The sequence below is a fragment of the Populus euphratica genome, unplaced genomic scaffold (assembly GCF_000495115.2).
Source record: "Populus euphratica unplaced genomic scaffold, PopEup_1.0 scaffold5.1, whole genome shotgun sequence".
NCBI lineage: Eukaryota > Viridiplantae > Streptophyta > Magnoliopsida > Malpighiales > Salicaceae > Populus > Populus euphratica.
This window is the reverse complement of record NW_011499848.1, coordinates 4373877-4396266: the sequence shown is the minus strand read 5'-3', so window position 1 is coordinate 4396266 and position 22390 is coordinate 4373877. Positions and strand designations below refer to the sequence as shown.

General features: G+C 36.7%; 3 protein-coding genes, 1 long non-coding RNA gene and 1 other non-coding gene across 6 annotated transcripts; 3 read left to right on the top strand and 2 right to left on the bottom strand.

The window, feature by feature from the left end:
- Window positions 1-136: 136 nt before the first annotated feature.
- On the top strand, window positions 137-21676 carry LOC105117383 (uncharacterized). Its single transcript, XR_840732.1, has 3 exons — window positions 137-354; window positions 3809-3810; window positions 21665-21676. It is a non-coding gene; the product is annotated as an uncharacterized LOC105117383 (long non-coding RNA).
- Window positions 1737-4043, bottom strand: LOC105117354 ((R)-mandelonitrile lyase-like). Of its 2 annotated transcripts, XM_011015003.1 has the most exons (4): window positions 3608-4043; window positions 3203-3508; window positions 2864-3064; window positions 1737-2725 (listed from the first exon to the last, which is right to left on the bottom strand). In XM_011015003.1, exons 1-4 carry the CDS (start codon window positions 3723-3725, stop codon window positions 1866-1868), a joined length of 1485 nt encoding a protein of 494 aa, XP_011013305.1. In that variant the 5' UTR covers window positions 3726-4043; the 3' UTR covers window positions 1737-1865. The 2 variants fall into 2 exon arrangements, with proteins under 2 accessions (XP_011013305.1, XP_011013296.1); XM_011014994.1 differs by having other exon boundaries at window positions 2864-3508; window positions 3608-4041.
- Window positions 4271-6960, bottom strand: LOC105117364 (uncharacterized). Its single transcript, XM_011015015.1, has 6 exons — window positions 6013-6960; window positions 5844-5920; window positions 5694-5751; window positions 5486-5603; window positions 5310-5379; window positions 4271-5222 (listed from the first exon to the last, which is right to left on the bottom strand). The coding sequence occupies exons 1-6, from the start codon at window positions 6134-6136 to the stop codon at window positions 4686-4688; spliced, it is 984 nt and encodes a 327-aa protein (XP_011013317.1). The 5' UTR covers window positions 6137-6960; the 3' UTR covers window positions 4271-4685.
- Window positions 17038-17110, top strand: TRNAK-UUU (transfer RNA lysine (anticodon UUU)). The gene has a single exon. It is a non-coding gene; the product is annotated as a tRNA-Lys (tRNA).
- Window positions 18283-21259, top strand: LOC105117375 (cyclic dof factor 2-like). Its single transcript, XM_011015025.1, has 2 exons — window positions 18283-18618; window positions 19596-21259. Exons 1-2 carry the CDS (start codon window positions 18415-18417, stop codon window positions 20880-20882), a joined length of 1491 nt encoding a protein of 496 aa, XP_011013327.1. The 5' UTR covers window positions 18283-18414; the 3' UTR covers window positions 20883-21259.
- Window positions 21677-22390: the final 714 nt, after the last annotated feature.

The following is a 22390-nucleotide window of genomic DNA, read 5'->3' as shown; positions in this document are numbered from 1 at the left end:
GCTCATTCATTATTTAATTTGTAATTTCTTTTAATATTCTCTAATTCGTTCCTATTTTCAACATAAATTTGTTAGTTGTTGAACATTTCCCATGAAGTTGTCTGAAGCCTCTTCGGCATCCGAAGTCACGCATGACACAACGGCGGCATTTTTTCCGAGTAAACTAATATTTAGGTTATTAAAAGATACGAAAATACAGGGGTTAATATATTATTTTTTTAAACTAGAGAGACTAAAATAGAGGTTAATATAGACTCGGAGTTTTGGCTTCTATTTCACAATAATAATCCATATGGTTTTGCTTAATATCTAAGAAGTGAAGGTGGTTGGTGGTTAAAATATATTATCCGCTGGGTGGTGGTGGGTCTCACCTGCACTTTCGAGTTTAGATGCCTTCTCGATCAATTTTGTAGATGTTGCCGGTGATGCGAGCCGCCTCCAACCATTGATAGCTTCATCTTGAAATTGCGAGACAAGTCGGTCGCACGGGGTGGGTAGGGGCGGAGGGCTCCATTTCAGGTTTAGTGGAATATTATGGTTAAGAGTTAAGGACTTACACGCAGACAAGGCAACGAATGTTTAAGAACGAAATGATATTTTATTTTTATTTTTCTTCAAAAAATAGGGTAAAAAAACGAAAACAGGAATAATTTTTTTTAATAGATTGCAGAAAAACTAAATTTATTCTGGGTTTGAGAAACACTTTTTAAAGAATTTTCACCATTTTTCTTTGCAAGTTATCCACTATTTCTTAAATGAAGAAAATACATGAATAATATATTTTCTTATACACAAGTACTTTTTTATAAATAATAAAATAAAATTAATATTCTATAATTAGACTATCACGAGTATAAAACATTAAGATGATTATCATAAATTCTGGTTTCGATTTTTATAATTAATACTTGAATTTTGATTTTTTTTGCAAAAATTCTCATTCTCAATAAAAAAACATTTTTTTTCAGTTTTTCATTGAGAAAGAAAAAAATAATAGGAAAAAAAACCAAAATGAAAAAAAAAAACCTAGTTTTTCTTGCTAATGAACAGACTCATAATTTTTATGTTAAATGAAGTACTCTTTTTTTCATCCAAAAATGCACCTTAGGCACCTTTCACCATTTTTAAACAAATGAGAGACACAGGTTTGATGTTTTGTCTGTGCTTGATTGTTGCAAGGAAGCCATGGTGGGTGAAGGTGAATTGCGAACCCACATATATACATTTTATTGATTTGTGGTTTTATTTGATTTTAACAAAAAAGAAAAATAAAAATGGTTTTAAAATTCTCAAAAATAAATATCTAGTTTTTTTTAAAACCACAACATTCAATTTAAGTAACTCAACTAGCAAGAATATGAACATCGTAAACCCACAATCATGGCAATGGATTCAAGCCTGAATAAACAATCCATGGATTGTATCGTCGCAGCATGCTAAGGACCCAAGTCTCATTCCGTGCAAATGGGCTGCAGTCCCTTTCTCCGGCTTGGCCGCATACCCTCTGCTGGCGGACCTATGTAATGTAACTTAACCCCAAAGGGCCGGAATGGTGGTTTAAAAAGGAAAATTATTGCATTTAATGGATGATTTTAACGCAATTGTGCATGAGCAATTACATACACACCAAGTTACAAACGAACATGCAGTTCCAAAATGTTGAAGAATCTAAGAAATTGTAGTGTGAGTTAACATGATTGCGAGTTTGGATGTGGTCAAATGGAAAATCTACTTCCTGGATTCAAATTTTTACATGGAATCGATTCCAGAAACTGTATTTCTCAGAAAAAGAAAAGGAAAGAATAACAATTTTTCTATGCTTAAATATATTGTTGAAGTTGAGAGTTTCCTACAGTTGTGGTGGGCTAAGACTTAACAGAAGTGTTCTGCCTTTCCCTGACAATCTTGATCCCTTGATACCTTCCTAGCATTAAGACGGTGGCCATTGGATTTGTGCCTGGTGATTCCAAGAATGTAGAGCCATCTATTACTCTCAACCCCTTTATCCCATGTACTTTATAATCATCGTCCACGACTGAGCCAACAGTGGAACCACCATGATAGTGATAATAAGTCCTGACATTTTTCTTGCAGAAATTTCTCAGCTCGTCCTGACTAGACATCAAATTATTTTGTGGTTCCTTACCTAGGAACAGAACAACAGATCGGGACCTCGCTATTTTATTGAGTAATTGAACCATCTTGGTACATTCCTCTAGATCTTTCTCCTTTTCTAGATAGTGGAATTCCACTGCTGGATTTTGCCTAGGGTCTGTGCTTTTCAATTCCAGCGTCCCTTTAGATTCTGGAAATGCAAGCTTGATTGCAATTGGCATCCTTGTTGCATTGAAGCTTATTGGTACTATGCCCCCCTCAACAATGAATTTCATGTCTTTTGTTATGCCCGCAACTTGAGGTGCATCTGGAAATCGGTATGTTGGTTTGGTGTCCGCCAAAAGAGCAATGCCAGGGTTGTCTTTCATCTCTTTCCCAACCCCTTTTAAGTTCAACACAAGCGGGATACCGAATTTCCTTAGATGTTTTTCGGGACCAATGCCACTTAACAATAGGATTTGAGGACTTCCTAGTGCTCCTGCTGACAAAATAACATCACCCCATGAACTTGAATTCTCTGGTTGATTCAGGTAAGCTTCATACGTTTGGCTTGTGCTGCCATCACTCTTGATGAACCTGACACCATGGACCATGCTCTCGTTTCCCTTACCTGCACCAATTCAAGGGAACTTAAGCTTCAATATATTGACTATCCGAGAAAGTTCGGCATAGGATCATTGAAAATCTGTTTTTAGTAACCTACTGTTGTTAGCTCTTTTAAACATTATCTACAGATATGTTTGCTTACCATTGACATGGAAGACGATGTTCTTGACAGTTGCATTCAGAAGAACAATGATGTTTTTTGGATTCCCTGTCTCAAGAAGATCTGCTGGGGTGTGCCTTATTCCATATTCATCAAACAAAGTACCACCAATCTTTGTTCCCTCTATATGTTCCATGCTGAATCCATTATAAGGTAAAATTCCTGCTTCAAGAAGACCTAATTCTACAACAGACTGCCATATGGTCAGCTCAGGCTTAAAAACAATGTTAGACTCTACCCATTCATAAGCTTCCTTCACTAGCTCTTCATCCCACCCAACTGTTTTAACAAAATCATCACTAGCTCTGCTATAGAACCCACCATTTATAGCTGATGATCCTCCCAGAACTCGTCCTCTGTGGTTCTCAATTCCATCTTTCGATACGAAGCTTTGTGCCACCGATGAAAATTCATCAGGCTGGATCAACGGGAAACCATAGTACATCTTGTCTGATACCAAGGGATTTCCATAAGGCGAGCCTCCCCGTTCTATCACGAGCACGGAGAATCTCTCGGAAAGAGTTGCCGCCAGGGGGCAACCAGCTGTTCCTCCCCCCACAACAATGTAATCAAAGTACTTACCTGAGACCTCTTCGACATCTGATGTCAAGTAGGGAAGGTTTTTTCCTACAATGAACAAAGGAAATCGAAGATATTAGAATGAATTTTTAGGCTTCTAAATGGAAGCTGTCATAACTTCAAGAATCTGTTCGTTACGTAGCTTACCTTGTGTCGATGGGAAAGAATGGGACAACTTAACAAGTACTAGAAATAGAAAAGCTGTGACAAGAACGTATCTGTAAATAATGTGCGTTAGCTCCATCCTCGTTCTTCCAGTTTCCATTCCCCAAGGCTTGCTTAAGAAGGAGGAGAAATGTTAGCAGCATTTAGTGACTTGTGTGGTTCGTTTAATGATTGAGTTTTCAGGCGTAGCAAATTAATTGGTTGAAGTTCCTTGAACGTTAATATAGTTAAGCTTACGCATGGCTTGGCTAATGATTCATCCTTCGTTGGATGTTTAATGATTTTGCAGCAATAATGATTTCTTCCTTTTGGCTGTTCTTATTTTTCTATTGTTTTACACATGCCTTTTTTTGGTCCAGAAGCCGTTGAGCAATGATATTATTCCCTTCTAGCTTTCTAGCCAATTTTAGTTAGTGGAAGTCCCAAGTAATCCCGGAGCGATTCTAAAGTAGCGTTGTTTAGTCAAAACTGATTGAAAAGTTTTGGATTTGGGTCAAATCTTTTGATGGATTTTCACTGAAATTGGAGTTATAAGTCATAGAAGTTGAATTCAGCCCGTGATATCCATTAAGTGAACTGCCAAGTTTCCGTGTAAGAATTTAGCTGAAGTTGGTAAGTGGATTCACTCCCACACCATCATTTTGCGTTCAAATTTAAAGAGGATCACAAACCTCCAAATGTAGAAGGTTTTCCTAGAAACAAATCAAGAAAGAACTTAATCTTAGAACTCCAAATATAGCTAGGGATGCCCTAATTGTTAAAACCTAAAAATACATAGACTGTCTTGGAAAAACTTCCAAGAGATGAACTTACACGCACAATATATATAACACCATCTTTTGAAATGGATATACTTTCAGAAGTTTCTTGGGGTCCATACATATACCAATATACATAGTTTATAAACAAAGATTAACTCTATTAAGTAACTTTCCTGCATAGACTATATCAGTAGAACCCTTCAAGTATCCTCAAACTCCAAAGGTACCCAGTTGAGTTGTTCAGTTCCCTAACAGTTCAAGTCTATTGATTCCGAACCTGATTCAATGTCGTGTTGGTATTAGCTATTCAAATCAAACATCCCCAGACTCAACCGATCACCATTTTTCAATCTACTAGCCAGTGGCTGCTCCACAGAAACACCATCAGAAATGATACTACCACTTCTCTTCTTCCCTTGATTACTTGAACAAGTATTCAATGGGTTGTCTTGCGGGTGAATATCCATTAAAGGAAGCTCAACAGAGGCTGTATTGGACTTGTCGGTGTCATGAATCTCATTCTTTTGTTGCATGTCTTCCTTTCTCCCAGAACTCTCAGATGATGTCAAGGAGCTTTCCATTGAACAAACTGCACTCCTCATTTGTGTCCTCTCCATGTCTCTTAAGCTTGAACCTCCTGTTTCTGTCAAATCAGATATTGAAGAACTTGGACATCCACTATTAGCCATTGAGACTAATCGAGAGAGCTCAGATTTTGCAAGTTCTACACCCATAGAATAAGAATTATATCCAGCCAGTGTTTCCTGTGCTTTCTTCAATACTGACTGTAAGTATTTCCCTTGCGCTTCAATTCTCAGCTGCAAATGTCTCTGTACCTGCAATAAAAATTTAAAGTGGATACGTATGTTCTGATCAATAGACAGAGAAAGATTTAAAGAAAGGGGTTGATTTCTTGGTCTTACCTCAATCTGTTCATGAAGTTTCCTCTTCACTTCCATTTGCATTTGGAGAGCCTGAGCAATCTGAAAGCTTCTGTTGAACATAACACTTTGGGTAAATTAAATTATAAAAAAAATCTGTATTATTATATCAATACAATTTATATCATAAAGCAGGTAGAGATTATGTCAACTATTACCCATTAATTGGATGTTGGTTTCCATCACTGCAGATTCCCCCGCTACTTTGAATGAATGCAGACTCTTGGAAATGATCATCACTACCTTGAATCTCCTTGGCATCGGCAACAAAGAGAACTACATAGAGACAACGCCCCATTAGAATATAAATGAGAAAACCAATCACGCAGTAGTTCATTAATCTGATTCATTATGATTTATAGTCACCTTCTTGGTTGTTTTCACTGCTGATGAGGGACTGTTGACTCTTCCCTAGCCTGTATTTCTGCATCAAGAAGCAAACACAAAATCACAATCTTGTTTTTCTGCATTGGTAAAAGCAACATAGATTGATCTAATCATTCTGAAGAGAATTGCCTGTAAATGGCTCTTCAAGTGGTATAAAGTAAGTCCAGGAATCTCCATCACCCTCATCAGACTCTTCGGTGTTGCCCCTGCACATATATAATCATAGAAAAGATTAGAAAACCTTGACCCCAGTACAAAAGATTGATAAGTAAGGTCATTGAGGTCTAGAAATACTTACTATCTGCACCTCCAAGTTGATCGACTGCTTCAACAAACCTTTGATGAAGTTCTTGAGTCCATTTTAGCCTAGGCTTTCCATCAGTGGACAAAACCAAGTTCATATTTTGATGGCGCAGACCCATTTCTGTTTTGTGGATGATAGACAAGTAGAAGACTGAAACATAAATATGAGTTATGATCCTTTTCAGCTATGCTTGAAAATGTGGCAGCTATATAATTTTGGAGTTGTTGGGCTGTCCTATGTTCTCACTCCATATCAGGAAACATAAGTGGGGTTATTTTGGAAGGGAATATATGCTATGAGCTGTGGCTCTTCCTTTCTCCCACCTCCCATTTCATACTAACTTTTATTTTTTCAAATTGTTTTTCTTCTTTCTTCTTTGACTTGAAAGGGGAGAGGGAGAGAATCTCTTATGCAGCAAAAACAGAGAAAGCAACCCTCTTCAATTTGAGCCTCTCAAAAGGAGAGAAAGAAGAAAAGTGTATGGTTTGTTTTCTTCCTGTTTTCCCACCTCCCCCCTCCATCTCCCTCACTCTCTCTGATTGATTCCCTGCTGAGTTAGGCAGCCCCCACCATAATGAATAATGGGAGCAACTTTCCTAACACTCTCAGAAGCTTTGAAGAAAAATAAATATGTCGATGGGAATTTGTAATAATGGATGCTTCTTTTTGGTGACTGAATGGGAGACCCAAACGGGCCGGTCGTTCTTTCTCTCTTTCAATTTTACTCTCTTTTCCAGTTTTCCTATTTTCTTTTTCGAGCAGGCTGTTGTGTGATTGGTAGATCCTTTCTGTTCTTTGTAGGGTTGGAGGAATCAAAGAATCTAACCTTAGATTTTAGGACCCAAACTTACCTCGTTTTCCAATAAACAAGTTCACTTGGAAAAGTGAATCAAATCTCCCATATTTTTTTAAAAAATTGAAGATCAGATAAACTACACACATATAATCACCCCGTAGTACAATTTCTTCCAAATGGGGGGGGGGGGGGAACGAACCAAAAAGAGACGCAGATGTGCAAGATTACCTGCTTAAAGTTACAGAGGGGAATCTTTGGCTCCGAGTTTTATATATACACGGCTAATGGCACAAGATGTGCCATCATTCATCATCGAAACCAACCTTTTTTAAGTATATTCAAGCCAACCAATCTCGGTTCCGCTTCCACCAGAGTTATCCAAAGGAATCTGATAAAAATCAAGAAAGCATCTGGTGAATTGAGTTTTCGTGTGCATTAATTCATCCCTTCTTCGTTTCTTTCCACATCCAACCTTGTCCTTCCTTATTAATGAATAGGAGCGTACCATTTTAATTTTTTTATTAAAAAAAGGGAACAGTAAGAAAGAAAAGTGAAGTTGCCTCTCATGTTGTTGATGTGTTAAAAGTAAACAAGAAGCTAAACCAACAATCCTAAGTACCAAGCAACGTAACTAACAACATCTGAAACCAATCCAGCATCTCATGGTGGTTGCGATGCAAAAGCAACACAACCAACCATCCAGTGGTACTTGTTGACATGAAGCAACAAGATTGACTTTGCTCCTTATCTCTCTTTCTTTCCGAGTGTATGCGAGTACCGTGGAAGTCACAGACGCATAGGCAGAATGAATTGACAGAAAGGTCCACATATTTATGGCAGCAGTACCCTTCTATAATATGAAAACTATCCACTGGACAGGACCGCTCAGCGTAAAAGCCTCTTACTGAGAAATAAAGAAATATATTCCAAAGGGAATGTTAGCTTTAAGTCTGTAGTCCATATCCATGCTGAAACTGGGAAAAGGAATTTTCACCCAGGAAAGAGAAGGGAAAAGAAAAGGGAAAGCCAAAATGGCCAGCAACAAATCGTAAAAGTCGATTGAATCAGATCAATCTTTGGATTTCTTGGGTTGCAGTTTAGAGATTTTATAGCTGGAATCAAGATCCAATGATGATCATTGATCTCCAAAGAACTGCCATATGATTAGTGGCATCCAATCAGTTGTTCTTGCTGCATTAATCACTTTCCCGGGATTCAAAGGTGAGGAAGGTTAGATACTAAAGCAATTCTTTAATTAAGCAATTACAATAGCAACATTAGTTCAGTAAGAACAAGACAACTATGCTATACGGCATGTCTTCTACTCTCTCTCTCTCTCTCTCTCTTATATATAAGAGAGAGAGAGAGAGAGAGAGTAGAAGACATGCCGTATAGCATAGTTGTCTTGTTCTTACTGAAGAATATTTCAATCAGTTGACTCAGCTTGCCATTTTTTATCAACAGCCATTTGGACACCTTATAGGAAGGAAAAAGTTCAGCGATTGTGTTGTTATTGCCAACACATTCCATTAGATAAAAATAAAAATAAAAAACTTTTAACAAAAAAAAAAAAAAACCTATGCGGTGGATCCATTGCAGGGGTAGGCCCATTCTAACGGCAAGTTCTTCCTAAGCAAGCATCTGCTTCTTCCCTAAGACTACATTCATTCTTTAGCAGCAAGTTTCGTAGTTCATATTCAAAGAAAAGAATAAAAATTATTGACAAAGTTTTTGCGATATGCGGCCCGAATGTTTGAAAAACAAGAAAAGAAGGAAGAGTTATTCAAGAACCTTTCTCTTTAACCAGCTGCTGTACTTGAAGGCTCCTCTTGCTTTAATTTATTCTATAAAATGTAAAGGAGATTCTGGGATGATGCCGAAGGGGCCATGTGTTTTTTTTAGGTCTGTAGGAGAAGGACCGGTGTATCAAAAGTCATTTAAGCAAAGGTGCCTCCCATGGATTATTATTCTTTAAAGGGACCCATAAGAGAGGAGATCTCACAAATCCAATAGCATGGAAAGAAGATGAGAAGAATATGGCCTCAGGAATCCGGAAAAGAGAAACAAAAGGATCTAGTCACCATCCCAGCAAAGTAAAAACTGAGATATATTGCAAACTAGGGCTTGGCCTAGCGGTGGAAGGGGCTTGTCTCCTTCCACTGCACCTGGGTTCAAGCCCTAGCGTGCACGCCTGTCACCCCCGCGGTGCCTTACATGCCTACTGGGTTTGCAGGATATTCAGTGGGCCGTGGGGATTAGTCGTGGTGCGCGCAAGCTGGCCCGGACACCCCACGTAAATCAAAAAAAAAAAAAAAAAAAAAAAAAAAAAAAAAAAAATAGAGAAACAAAAGGATCTAGTCACCATCCCAGCAAAGTAAAAACTGAGATATATTGCTGAAATTCAAAGACGAATACACGCTGAAATGACACGAGCAATGCGTCATTAATCTATTTGCTTATAATTTATATGCATTTGGTATGAAGAGAAGGGAATTAGCTCCAAGCAAATCCTATTTAACTTGGTCAAAACTCTCTCGAAGCGGAACGCGAAGAAAAATGACAAACCATGCACCGAAAGAAAAACAATCAAATTACTGATACAGCCTCTTCTACGAGTGAATACAGAAACAGTCACAAATATTACTGGAAGCATCTCCTTGGAAGATTGGTAATATGGTTCTTTAAATAGTATAAATATAGTTTTTTATTTGTATTTTAATATATTTGATGTATAATTATTTTACTAATATGAAAAAATTATTAATTTGATGAGTTTAAAAATAATCCAATAATTTTCAATTAATTTAAAATAAAATGATAAAATTAAAAAAATAAAAAAAAATAACTTAAATCGACCTAGATAAATTCATTAAACTCATGACATGTGTCTTGAGACTAGAATAATATCATAATAAACAAACCAAAAGAACATAGATATTTTAAAAAAAAATCAAAGAAAAAAATGTTTTTGAAAAAAATATAGAAATAACATTTTTATAAGGAAAATTATAAAAAATATGTTTTATTTAAAGTCTCTTTAGTATAACAATTGTTTTTTATAATATTTTTTAAATTGAATTGAAATATTTTTTTTATTTTTTAAAAAATTATTTTTAATATAAGTACATTTAAATGATTTAAAAATATCAAAAAATAATTTAAAGTAAAGAAAAAATAAAAATAAAAATTTAATTTTTTTTAAAATATTTTTAAAATATAAAAGACTAACTATCCTGTAAGTAAAATAAACAATAAAAAACTAAAATAATATTTTTGATATATTTTTAACTTTTTATTTAGCATCTATACTGGAGATGCTCCGGCTGATTGAAAGACTAAGATCCTGGAATTTGTACCTGCTAGTGCTACAAGGTCCAGGTCATTTTTGGAACTTGAGTGTTGTGGCTGGGAATGGGCTCCTGTAGAGAAAAGATAAAAGCAAGTGCTTTACACACATCGGCAAAACAACAGACATGGACTCTTGTGTTTAGAAGTAAAAGGCAAGCAATTCCATCTTACTGTGAAGTGACACCATCTTTTGCAAGTGCATCCATTTTAAGGTAAAGGGAAGGGAAGAAGATCGAGCCATTTTAAGTGCAGCAACAAACAACATAGTAGCGTGCTTTCCTTTTCATCCATTCTCAAGAGAATTCACCCTTGTAACTCATCTTCCACTAGAGTATATGCAAGATCAGAGTCAAAACATCAATATGCAGACTGTAAGTGACTTGGGATCAAGAGCATACAGGATCATCGAGATTGTTACATGGCCCAGATAAACAAATGAAGTGCCAGTCCTGTGTAGATTTTAAACAAGGCAGGTGGCTAAACATTTCAACAAATTACTGCTCGTGACTACAACCAACCCGTCGCGTCATGTTTAACTTCTTCTCTAGGCGTACAAGAGCACAGCGTTAAAATATAAAACGAAAATTCACGGAAAGTACAGATATAATTGCTTTCCTCGGCGAACCAGTGAACGTCGAACTTGCCTCGTTAAGTGATGCCCAACTTCCAGAATCCTCTTTACGAGGCACAACAACCTTTGTCCAATACCCCTCGACTTGATTGACAGAGACAAAGTGGAATCATGCAGAAATATTCCCTCAAATAATTCAGGCGAGACTAACTCATTTCTGATAGAATGCAACATCTAATGACGCAATATGTCTCAGTTTGACATGACTCGACCCAGAAAAACACAACCCCTCTTCACTGCTAGAAGAACAAATCCAGATGGGTTAATTAGAATAAACGAGCTAGTAACTGAGAGAGAACTAACACGGTAAAAGGCAGAAGCCACGCTTCAAGATAACAAAGAAGAAGATGACAACATGAACTTGACAAAAGAAAATACTAAAAAACAAAGAATATAACAACACAAACTCATTCTGTTAGGTTCACAAACAAGTCAAAAGGCAAAGCACACTCTCTTTTGGGCCAATAAATATCAGAACCAAAAGCAATTAGGATGCTGGTTGGAATTTTTAACGCTGGCATTTCAAGATATTTGAGTAACTCAATTGAGATTCAACAGATTGTGTGTATATGTCAGTGAGACAGGGCAAAACCCACAATTTAATCGCTTCGGGTGTAAAGTTTTCCTTCCATGATCAATCTGGTTTCCAGTTCAATATTTATTCTATTATCTAAATATGATGCTATGTTACTGTTTGTACTTTGTGGATGCTTTGGAATAATAGCAGCCTTCATAAGATTCTAAACTCACCTAAAATGCAATAATTCTGAGACAAGACAAGAAAAGCCTAATCATTCACAGCACACAAGGAAAAATGGATTAGAACCAGGCGAAAACACACTGGCACTGTTGAATAGAAGTTAATTATAACCTGATATTATAGTTTATCAAAACAAGTTTATTAATGTATAAAAAAACAATTAAATAGTTTTGAAAAAGGCATTTTTTTCCATTGATATATATCTTTATCTTATAACGGTTTTTCCTCTTGAAATAAAAAAAATGAAAATGGATGAGCTTTATCTTATAACGGTTTTTCCTCTTTCTTGAAATAAAAAAAATGAAAATGGATGAAGATGATTGTGTTATAAATGGATTTAAAAAAAAAGGATTAAATATATAGTTCCTGAAATGAAACTATGAGATTAATTAATTAGTTTGGTTAAACTGCAGGAATTAATTTATAATTACCTCAATAAAGAAACCCGAAAATCTATTATGTTTCGATTCAAGATACACACACATATATACATATAAAAGAACAAATGAGGGTTGGGAGCCCCACAGAAAGCGAAACCAAAACCTCCACAGACATTTATCTAACAAAAGTCAATTTCAACTAATCCGAAAAAGCTTGATGCAGACGGGGTAGCAGATCCAGGTCTTTCGGGTGTTGGAGGATTGCTTAGAGACGATTGGGGTCGATTCCTTGAGGGTTTTGCTGCTGGGGTTGGCTTTGCGAGCAGAGTTATGGGCTGTCAAAATTGGTCTAGAAATGGTGTGGAGTTTTCAAGACGAGGCTTTTACTTTTCTCAGTTAATTATAGATTAATTTACTGTTAACACTTTAAATTAATACCATATAACTATTTAATGTTTATAATCAATATCATTCATTTTCATTCAAATATTTAATTTGTATTCTTTTTATCATAATTCAAAAATAAACAAAGTATAATAAATAAATATTTAAATAATGCTTAGCAGATATATTTTGCCTATTTTTATATATTCCTTTACTATTTTAAATTTAATGTAGAGTGAGTTAGCGACAGGAATATTCTTGTCAGAAGGAATCGAATCCTTTTTAAAGCCCAATTTGAATTTGTAGGTTGTTCCCTTTTAAATATTATTTTATTTTTCCAGTTTAAGTTCATTTTGTGGCCATCTGCTTGTAAAAAAAGGTGATTAATGATAATGGAAAATCATTTATACTATCATGATAAAGGGAAACTAATCACTCTACAGTAGTACAAGCATTAATCCACTTTGTTTACGTTTAGAACCAACAAAAAAAAAATATTTACAACCAGCAATAATAAATGATAATCAACTCCGTTGCTGCCTCAAAATTCAATCTTGAAAGCAAGGCAAATACTTCAAGAAACACAGACTTCAATCATGCCAGAAGACACTGAACAGAAGGGCTCTTTTTGTTTACGAATCTATTGCGAGATCAGTGAACTGACCGAGCTTAATCAGTCTCCCCCAGGCCAGGAGGCGGCTCAGGGGTGTGGCGGTTACTGGCTCCTGTTCCTGAATTAACTCTCCCTCCCGGCACCTTGCTTTGTGATTGTCTGTATTTTCCGTTGTCAAAATAAAGCATAGATCAACTTGTTTGCATCTTTCCTAGGTTTAGCATATATTAAAGAGCTCGAGCCCGTGGACAGAGCATTTTAAGCAGGCGAGTTTGTGGGTTTACTTGATGATGTTGAGGTAGCATTCAAGAAGATAAGCTGAGAAACTACCAGCAGAATTAATAGTGAATGGAGGAAACTGCCTGCCATTTGTAGCTGCTTTTGAAGTATCAGTTTTCCTTAGACATGATGGTATTTAAAATGCATGTTGCTGAGACATTTGTATTCCAGCCTGTTTGAATGTTGTTTTATCCATCTAGATTAATTCAGAGGCAAATCCATGGTTATGGTTTAGTTTAGTGTGTGATAAAAATGAAAGTAATTTGAATTTTTATTACTTTATTTTCTCCCCTAATTAGAACAGGTGGTTTCAAAATCAATGGTGCTAGTAGTAACATGGAAGGAAGCATGAAAATTAAAATTAATTTGATTATTCTTTTATATATAAAACTCCTCAACAAAGAATTACATATATGAAACTGATATTAACATGAAGATTAAATACTTTATTTATTTTGATATCTAAAAACCCTGAAAAAACAATTTAACACGTGAAATCAGTTTTAACATGACAATTAAAATTGATTGAATGACTCCATTGATATAGATGTTTGAGTCGGCCACTGTGGCCCAAGTCATCAAGGTAGAGAGAAAAGCGTTTCTAGTTAATGGAGTCTGTCTACCCACCATGGGCTGGCTCTCTAAAAGCCCTTTTTTTGCCTTTTCCTTTCGGTGGCAAGAAGCATCCTTTCAAGAAGTTCCATCTTCATCAAAAGAACTCTAGGTGCATAATTCCATAGGTCAAAATGGAGAGGGGCAGATGAAATGGTCAATCTGTGATGATTGAAGGAGACTCGGCTCCCTTGTCCCATCTGCAGTTAGTGGAGAACGTTAAATGGAGTGTTCAAAAGAATTTACAAACTCCTCCTTGCCCCACCACCACCTCTTGCAGGGGGAGGTGGCAAGGAAGAGAGAAACAATAAGCAACGGCACTAATTACTAATCATCCAGTCGGTCTGTTACCGCTGTTGGCAAGTACTTTCAGTTGTCTACGAGGGTGATTGCGTCGTTATGATCTTGATCTCTGTCCTCGTAGTTTGAAAACTATGAGGACAAATCTTAATTTCTCCGTCTACAGAGTTTACGCTAAATTATTTTTATTATTGTGAATGATTCCCCTTATTGGTTTCAACTTGTAAGGTCCGGTCCGCTACACTCTCTTGTTATTGTAGCAAGTAACACATGCATGCATGCATAAATACACGCACGCGCGCATATATATATATATGTTAACCATTCGATGAAATATTGAGGTAGCATGTGAATATTTGCACAAGAATCCATACATCAATTTTAAAAACTATGGAACAGTCACATTGCTGGGATATTTAAGAAATTATTGGAGGAAGGAAAAAAAAAGAAAAAGATAGCGTGTTTAAACCCAACCAACACATCATCAAATGATAACGTTCTATGGGCACCATCATTGAAGAAAAAGACCCTTTACAACTACAAGAATTTAGGGATAAAAAGCACAGGCCAATTATAAAAACAAAAGATTATTTAAATTACATTTGAAAAGTTTATATACTTTGCTCGTAATAAAATTAACTACATAAGCAAGGGAGTGTATACCCTCGCATTCGCTTACGCGCGGCGCTACTGGCCAGTTATGTAATCCAATATTTATGGTCAACTTCCTCGTTTTAATTAATCAACTATACAGTAGGCACGCACATATTGCTCTAAAGAAGAATTTGAGGTCGGTCCATGATCGGTCACATCCGTCTTCCCATCCTATATCTTGTACTGACTGCTGTATTTTTTTTCATTACGTATTTGAGCACTTTATTTTAACCGTGGTGTCATTTGTGGTCGGCCAAAAGTCAAAATTGCGGTGCTCTGACATTATAATTGACACATACAAGAGCCCTGTTATTGGCCATTGCATGCACTAGCATTCATCAGCAGTAGACATCCTTCGCCGCCTCAGATGACATGCTCTGCTCTAATGGCAGTCCCCCTCCCACTTCTTTTCACTTTCCACTTTGCTTTTTCATCGCACTAAGTAAATATCTAATCCTCTTCGGCTATTTTTATATCCCAGCGAGTCTTCGTCTTCACATGGAAAATAATTCTATGATAACTGGGCTTCCAAGAATTGATCCCATATCGATAGAATTGCTCAGGTTCTAACAGAACGATGAACAGTCGATGATGGCATGGTAGCGACTCGGCAGGATGAGTTGCCGAGTCCATCAATTACGTGGTAGTGAGTAAAGCAAAATTATTATTTAATTGGCAGGAGAACATGGTTTTATTTCTTAAATAAAATAATTAATTTACAGAAACAAAGAATTTTATGTTAGATTCTCTCCCCGACACAAGATCCGTATTTTATCATTCATGGATTTACATATTAATCTGTGTGAAACTCTAATAGAAAATTCCATTTGTAAATTGTTTTCCCAAAAAAAAAAAGAATACTTAACGAATAGATTTTAATAAATTTATTCAATAATATTTAACGATATATTGCTCCACGAGCACTCGTTAAATTCTCTATTAATCATAGTAAAATGGGTGAAAGAGAAGCAGGGGACTAAATAAACTCTTTCATTTAAGAATAAGATCGGGATCCTTTCATGTTCTCATGAACATTTGAACGTGATCTATGATTTCCTTTTACTCCAGACCTTCCAAGATAAATGAAGATCGTGATTCTAGTAGCTGATATTTACTTAATTGAATATTGGAATTAATTAAACTACTTTTAATAATACTTATTTTTTACATTCAGTTTTAACTTTATGATAAAAAAAATCTAGAGAATAAAAAATATTAAAGTAAAGCCTACGAAAGAAAATAAGAGATGTCCATGGAACAACGTGAGAAATTGTCAAGGTATACTTTTCTTTTCTTTTCTTTTTTTTAGTCGATATACTTTTCTTTTCTTTTCTTTTCTTTTTTTTAGTCGAATTAAGACAATTTCTAGAAGCAGCATTCTTCTCTCAAGATTAGTGTTTGATTTTCGTATTGAACCATGCAAGCCACTATTTACCCTAGCTTTACTGGATGATAAAGTGATTAAATAAAGGTATGTCTAATTAACTAGATTTTAATGTTGGATGCTGCGCGGACAAAATTAACTATAGAGCCTCTGAGGTGAAGCTTTGTAACAGCACAGAAAGAAAGGGTGGTATGATTGCATTTGTTTTTACATTCAAAAAATATTTTAAATTTTTTTTAAATTAGTTTTTAATATAATTTTGAATATCAAAAAGAATTTACAAAGATTTATTCCTGTCCTCCCACCTTCATCAACTTGACACGTCGCGGCTGCCAAGAAAGTTATATCCTTCCTGACTGAGCATAGGGCAGCCACTTGAAGAAGATTCTTTTGCAAAATAAAAACCCCCCGCCTTGATGAAATACGACGGGAGATGTTTCCGGCAGCAATCATGTTATAATTATGAAACACGCATGGTATAAAGGACCTGTATAAAAAGGATGGAGAAAATAAATTAAATAAGAAAATTCTAATTAATATCGGGTATATTTTTTTTAACTAATTCTTATCATTTAAGATATTTCTTATCATTTTTAATAAAATGTGTGATTCTTGTATGACACGTTGCAAGATATAATTTGTTAAGGGAATCAACGGCACGGATGTGTCAGGTGACCTTTTCACTTCGCTTTTTGCAGGTGGGTCATGTAAGATATGATGGTGATGTGGCAGGGAGCAGCTGTTAATTCCTTGTAGCTGTGCAGGACAGCAAGGTGGGTCAGTTGCCACGTGCTTACATGGCAAGTCGAGCTTGACAGCTTGTCAATATCTCAACCTAAAGGGGCCTTATATCATATGTTTTGTTTTCTCATCGGAATGCCGTCTTAGCTCAGCTGGTAGAGCGCATGGCTTTTAACCATGTGGTCGTGGGTTCGATTCCCACAGACGGCGTTTTGCTGATTAATTTTCAGCTAGTTACTAATTAATTTTAATTTAATTATGTCAATTACATTCTCTGATATGTTAGTTTTTTCTTTCTAATTAATAGATTGTGGCGTGAACATAATTAGTACATAAATTTTAAATGGCCCAGCTTCCTTGAATTCTAATAAGTTTTTAAGTTATTATTTTTAGGTTAAATATTTTACTTGTAGAATATTTTTTTAATAATGGTGATAGCGGGGAGAAGAAAGTAACAATGAAATGGTTATGGTCATGGTATTAATAAGATAATGATGAAAAAGAATGAAAATATAATGAGAATGATTGAAATAATTGGATGATATAATAAATAAATTATATATATATATATATATTCTATTTTATTGAATTTAATAAGTTGAAAATATTTTTTAACAAATAAACTAAGTTTAAAAATGAACAGAAAAATACTTTCTATTAACTAGTTTTTTTATAAATTAGTTGTTAAAACAAACATCTTCTATTAAATATTTTAGACAAAATAAAATAGACTATAGACTATGAAAAGTGACTAGGACAGGAAACCTATTCAAACTTCACCCTTTGGTATACTTGGACTCGAATTCCTTATGGTCTAATTCAACTTAATTTCCAATGGAACACAAATCAAAACCTAGATTTCCACCCCTAAAACCAATTCAAATAAAATACAAGCTATCGTGTAGCCTGGAGCTGGAGAACGAGAGTCAAATTCTAGGTTTATTTGAAATCGATTTACAAAAGATGTTACACTGTAGCTATAATTATCTCATCCTTGATCTGACCTAATAATTTCTCTCTAGAAAACTCAAGGGCAACTAACTTAATCCAAGCTTGGCATCAAACTTTGAAATTCGACGATTTATTAATCAATAGAACTAGCGTGAATTTTGATCTATGTTCGAGGGGTTGGTCAAGACCCTTAGGACCAAGTCCGGTGGATCCCCGAATGAAGGGAGCCTCCTGTGATCAGAGGGAAATGCTGACATGGCAGAAGAAGAAGAAGAAAAGAGTGGGACCGGGCAGCATTATCCTTACAAGCAAATGTGGGGAATCCAAACTGCAAGAAAGATCTTAAAGGCCACATAAACTTGTGGCTCACAAAATTTTGCCTTTTTTCTGATGTGGCATTCCCCCACTTTGTTTAATTACTTGCCACCAGCGAACAGATTACTTTCAAACTCTGTCTTTCTTCCCCTGTTCCACCTCGTCCGATCCCCAAAAATACACTACTAAAAAAAAACACTCACAGCACAAGCTGAGAGACAGGGATTGCCTCTTCTTTTAGCTAGAGAATGTCGGATTTGGCCATCAAGCTGTTTGGGAAGACGATTCCACTGCAAGTCAATCAGCTGGAGGAGGATGTGTCTCGTGCTAATAACATGCACGAGTCTTCCTCAAGAACACCAGCTGCCCCACCCGAGACTGAGGAGTACTGTTACACTGCTACTACTTGCTTGCACGAAAAAGACAAGGAAGAGCAAGAAGGCAACCACAGGGTATGTGTATTTTGTATGTCGGCTGGGATTGCATATTTCTGAGTTTGCCTTGATTATAAAAATTATTTTGTTACTATTTGGACTTCTAATCTCAAAACGAAGGAATTGTTTGTGCGTCCATTTTAGTTCATCCATGTCTTTTGATATTTAGGAGGAGGTGGAACACTCATTGATGTATGGGAATCGGACTTGAGATTCTTCTGCTGTTAATTCTAGAATTTCAAAATAAAGGAACTGTTCCATTCTCTCCCTTTTCTTGGCGGCATAGAAGGGTTTTTAATCTTCGCCTTCCACTTTTATTATTTGTCGTGTTTTGGCGATAACTATTACTAAATTTTTCCCATATGCACTTTACCCTGTGCTTATTTTTTAGAAGATCTTCGTTCAGACTTCTTTTAAAGCAGAATTAGTATTGATGAACTGCAGACCACCAGGCTCTATATCAGTATTTCACCATTACTTTCCATTTTGAAATAGTTAGGAAGATTGATCCGGATATTTCCTCCATCGAGGATCATATGATTTTGTCAGATTCCTCAACTTTTCATATTTATCACATATTTTCTCGGTCCAGTCTTTCCTATTGGATCACTGTTCTGTTTTGCCATCTCTGGCATGGCACTGCGTGTCGTTTAGGGAAAGCTTTGCAGTTCATTAGACTGATCTTTACTAGTGGCAACTCGATAACATCTAATGGTTTTGCCTCTGATAACAGCTTCACGAAAAGTTTTTTTAGTACTTGGGATACCTGAACTATTTATTTCCAATTGACAATGAGACAGTTCCGTGTGAAGTTGTTGTTAAACTCTGTACTCCTGCAGAGTTTTCTTTTAACGAAACTGATTGTATTTCAATCTCAATCCCACCTATTCCCACCTGCTTTTGGTTTGAAAAATTGTAATTGCAATTATACAACTCCACATAAGTAAGTTGTCTCTATTTCTTCTCATTCTTTTTTCTTTTTTTTGACATTTCAGGAGTCTTCAGGAGAGGAAATTTCCAACGAGAAACAAGAAGATGTTACCTCGTGTCAGATCACCGAGGAGTCAAAAGATCCAACATCATCAAGAATTAGTGAGAATCCACAGACTCCCTCAGTTGAGAGGGAAACTTCATCACTGAAAAGCAGTAAGGATGAAGAACAAAGTGAGACAAGCATCTCACAAGAAAAGACTCCGAAGAAGCCTGACAAAATACTTCCATGCCCTCGATGTAATAGCATGGACACTAAATTCTGTTATTACAACAATTACAATGTCAATCAGCCTCGTCATTTCTGTAAAAAGTGTCAGAGATACTGGACTGCTGGAGGAACCATGAGGAATGTGCCCGTGGGAGCCGGACGGCGCAAGAATAAGAGCTCTTCAGCTTCACATTATCGTCACTTAATGGTATCAGATGCTCTCCGAACAGTTCAAGTTCATGCCATGAATGGAGTTCATAACCCCGCTTTCGGAAACAACAGCACAGTCCTTGCATTTGGTTCCGATTCTCGTCTTTGTGAATCTGTTTCCTCTGTGTTGAATCTTTCAGAGAAAACGCAAAAGAGTGTTCGAAATGAGTATCACAGGCCTGAACATAGAATCTTTGTACCTTGTGGAGGGGCAGGAAGTAATGGGGATGATCGCTCAAGTGGATCTCTCGCTACAGCTTCGGATTCATCAGAGAAGGGATGTAATGGTAATTCGAGAGGAGCAGTTAATAAGGATTATCAATCCTTTCCTTCCCAGGTTCCCTGGTTCCCCGGGCCTCCTTGGCCATATCCATGGAACACTGCGCTGCCTCCACCTACGTTTTGCCCCCCAGGCTTTCCAGTATCGTTTTACCCCGCACCAACTTACTGGGGTTGTACCGTCCCGAGCCCTTGGAATGTACCGCCATGTGTATCCCCTCCATCACCCTCTCTAAAACACTGTACCCAAGACTCCAGTCCTACTTCTCCACTGGGTAAACATTCAAGGGATGGCAACATCCTTCATCCAGCCTACTTAGAAGAGGCCTCGAGGGAGGGCACCAAATCAGTAAAAGGAGTTTTGGTTCCGAAGACATCGAGGATTGATGATCCAAGTGAAGCCGCAAAGAGCTCTATATGGGCGACCCTCGGGATCATGAGTGAAAAATCCAATTCCATTAATGGAGGAGGTCTATTTAAGGGCTTTCAATCAAAAAACGAAGACAAAAATTACATGGCTGGGACAACTTCAGTGTTGCAAGCGAACCCTGCTGCACTGTCCCGGTCTCTCAATTTCCATGAGAACACTTGATGAGAGATCGGCTAAGTTGTACACTTTCTGCAATAATTGTAATTACATGAAATGGAGTTTTTCACAAGTCTAGTGCAGCTTCACTCTCAACAAATTTGTGTTCCCTTTTACTCTAGGAGGTTGACACCTGACAGCTGACACAACCAGAAGGCCACCTTACAGACAAGGAATTCCTATACAGGAAAACCAGGAAAGGGTTTCCCTATTTTTACCCTCTAGAAGAGCATAGCCACCTCTGACTGGAACACATCCTGATCTCCGTCTCCCCTGCCAGTTGATGTCCAGCTGTTTTTCCTTATCCATCCTAGATGGTATTATTTTACTAAGTTAATCATGTACACGGTATCCTGAATGTTTATATAAATCAAAAGTGTGAGGCGTAAGTTGAAAGAAGAGAGATTCTTGGATGTAACAAAACCCTACTCTTTGCAGGATAAACTCTTAAATCTCATTCAGTACCTGACTTTCTAATGGCACTTTTAGCTTGAAAAACGATCAAAACAAGATAAAATTTGCAAGTCTTGCCTAGTGACACCGAGTACTCCGGTTCTAATTAAAGAAAGTATTTTGATCCAGGGTTTTTCCCTTCTAGAAGGGATTTGACCCTCAAATCTCATGATGGAACAAGCAGTCCATGGATTCCCTTCAATACTGAGTGAATCAGAAGTCATATCACTCTACTTTGGTTCAAGATGCTGTCATTCAGTACAAATCATTCCTTTGTAAGATCCAAGGCCATAGGATAACATGGAAACTTAGCAGCTTTTATGATGCTTGTGCAGTAAAAGGTCTTCTTCATTATTCATCCAACTAAATGCCACTCATGGTCCCTCTTCCTCCTTTTGTTATATACAAAATCAAAGGCCTCGGAGTGGAAAAGGTTACTGCGGCACTTCCGCATTTGAACAGATAAACTTGAATTTTTATATGCTTGAGAAACCCAAGCATCTTTCTCTTTCATGCCCAGGGAATCCAAACATGCAACAACACCAAAAGGTGGAAACACTAGGGAAAAAGTTTTCCTCTCCTTCCATCTTCCAGCCAGCCCTTTCGCTCTCTTTTCTTTTGTATTCATTTGCCACAAATTGTGCAAGGGGTAACCCATGTTAGCTAACCCTCTTGTCAAAGTGATGTTCGCCTTTCGCCTTTCTCTCTGTTCGGCCTTCATTGATCGATCAAGATCAACTTAGATACGTATGTCTCTGCTCTATCAGTTTGGGTGAAACAATCAGATATTTCATTGTTGTAATCAACAGCAGAGGGCCACAATTTATGCAAAATGTGACTAGTTGTTTTGGGACCCAAAGCATGTGATACCATCCCGCAAAAGATATTGGGCCATATATATATATATATAACCATCTTTTTTTCCTTTTCTTTTTGTTCCTTTTGCCTTTATTTTATATGGAGAAAGATATTCTTGTATTGTATTTTCCTGCTATGGTTTCGTGACCTCAGCACAACTAAATGCCACTGCAACCTAGCAACTCCAGCATTATCTCCCTAGG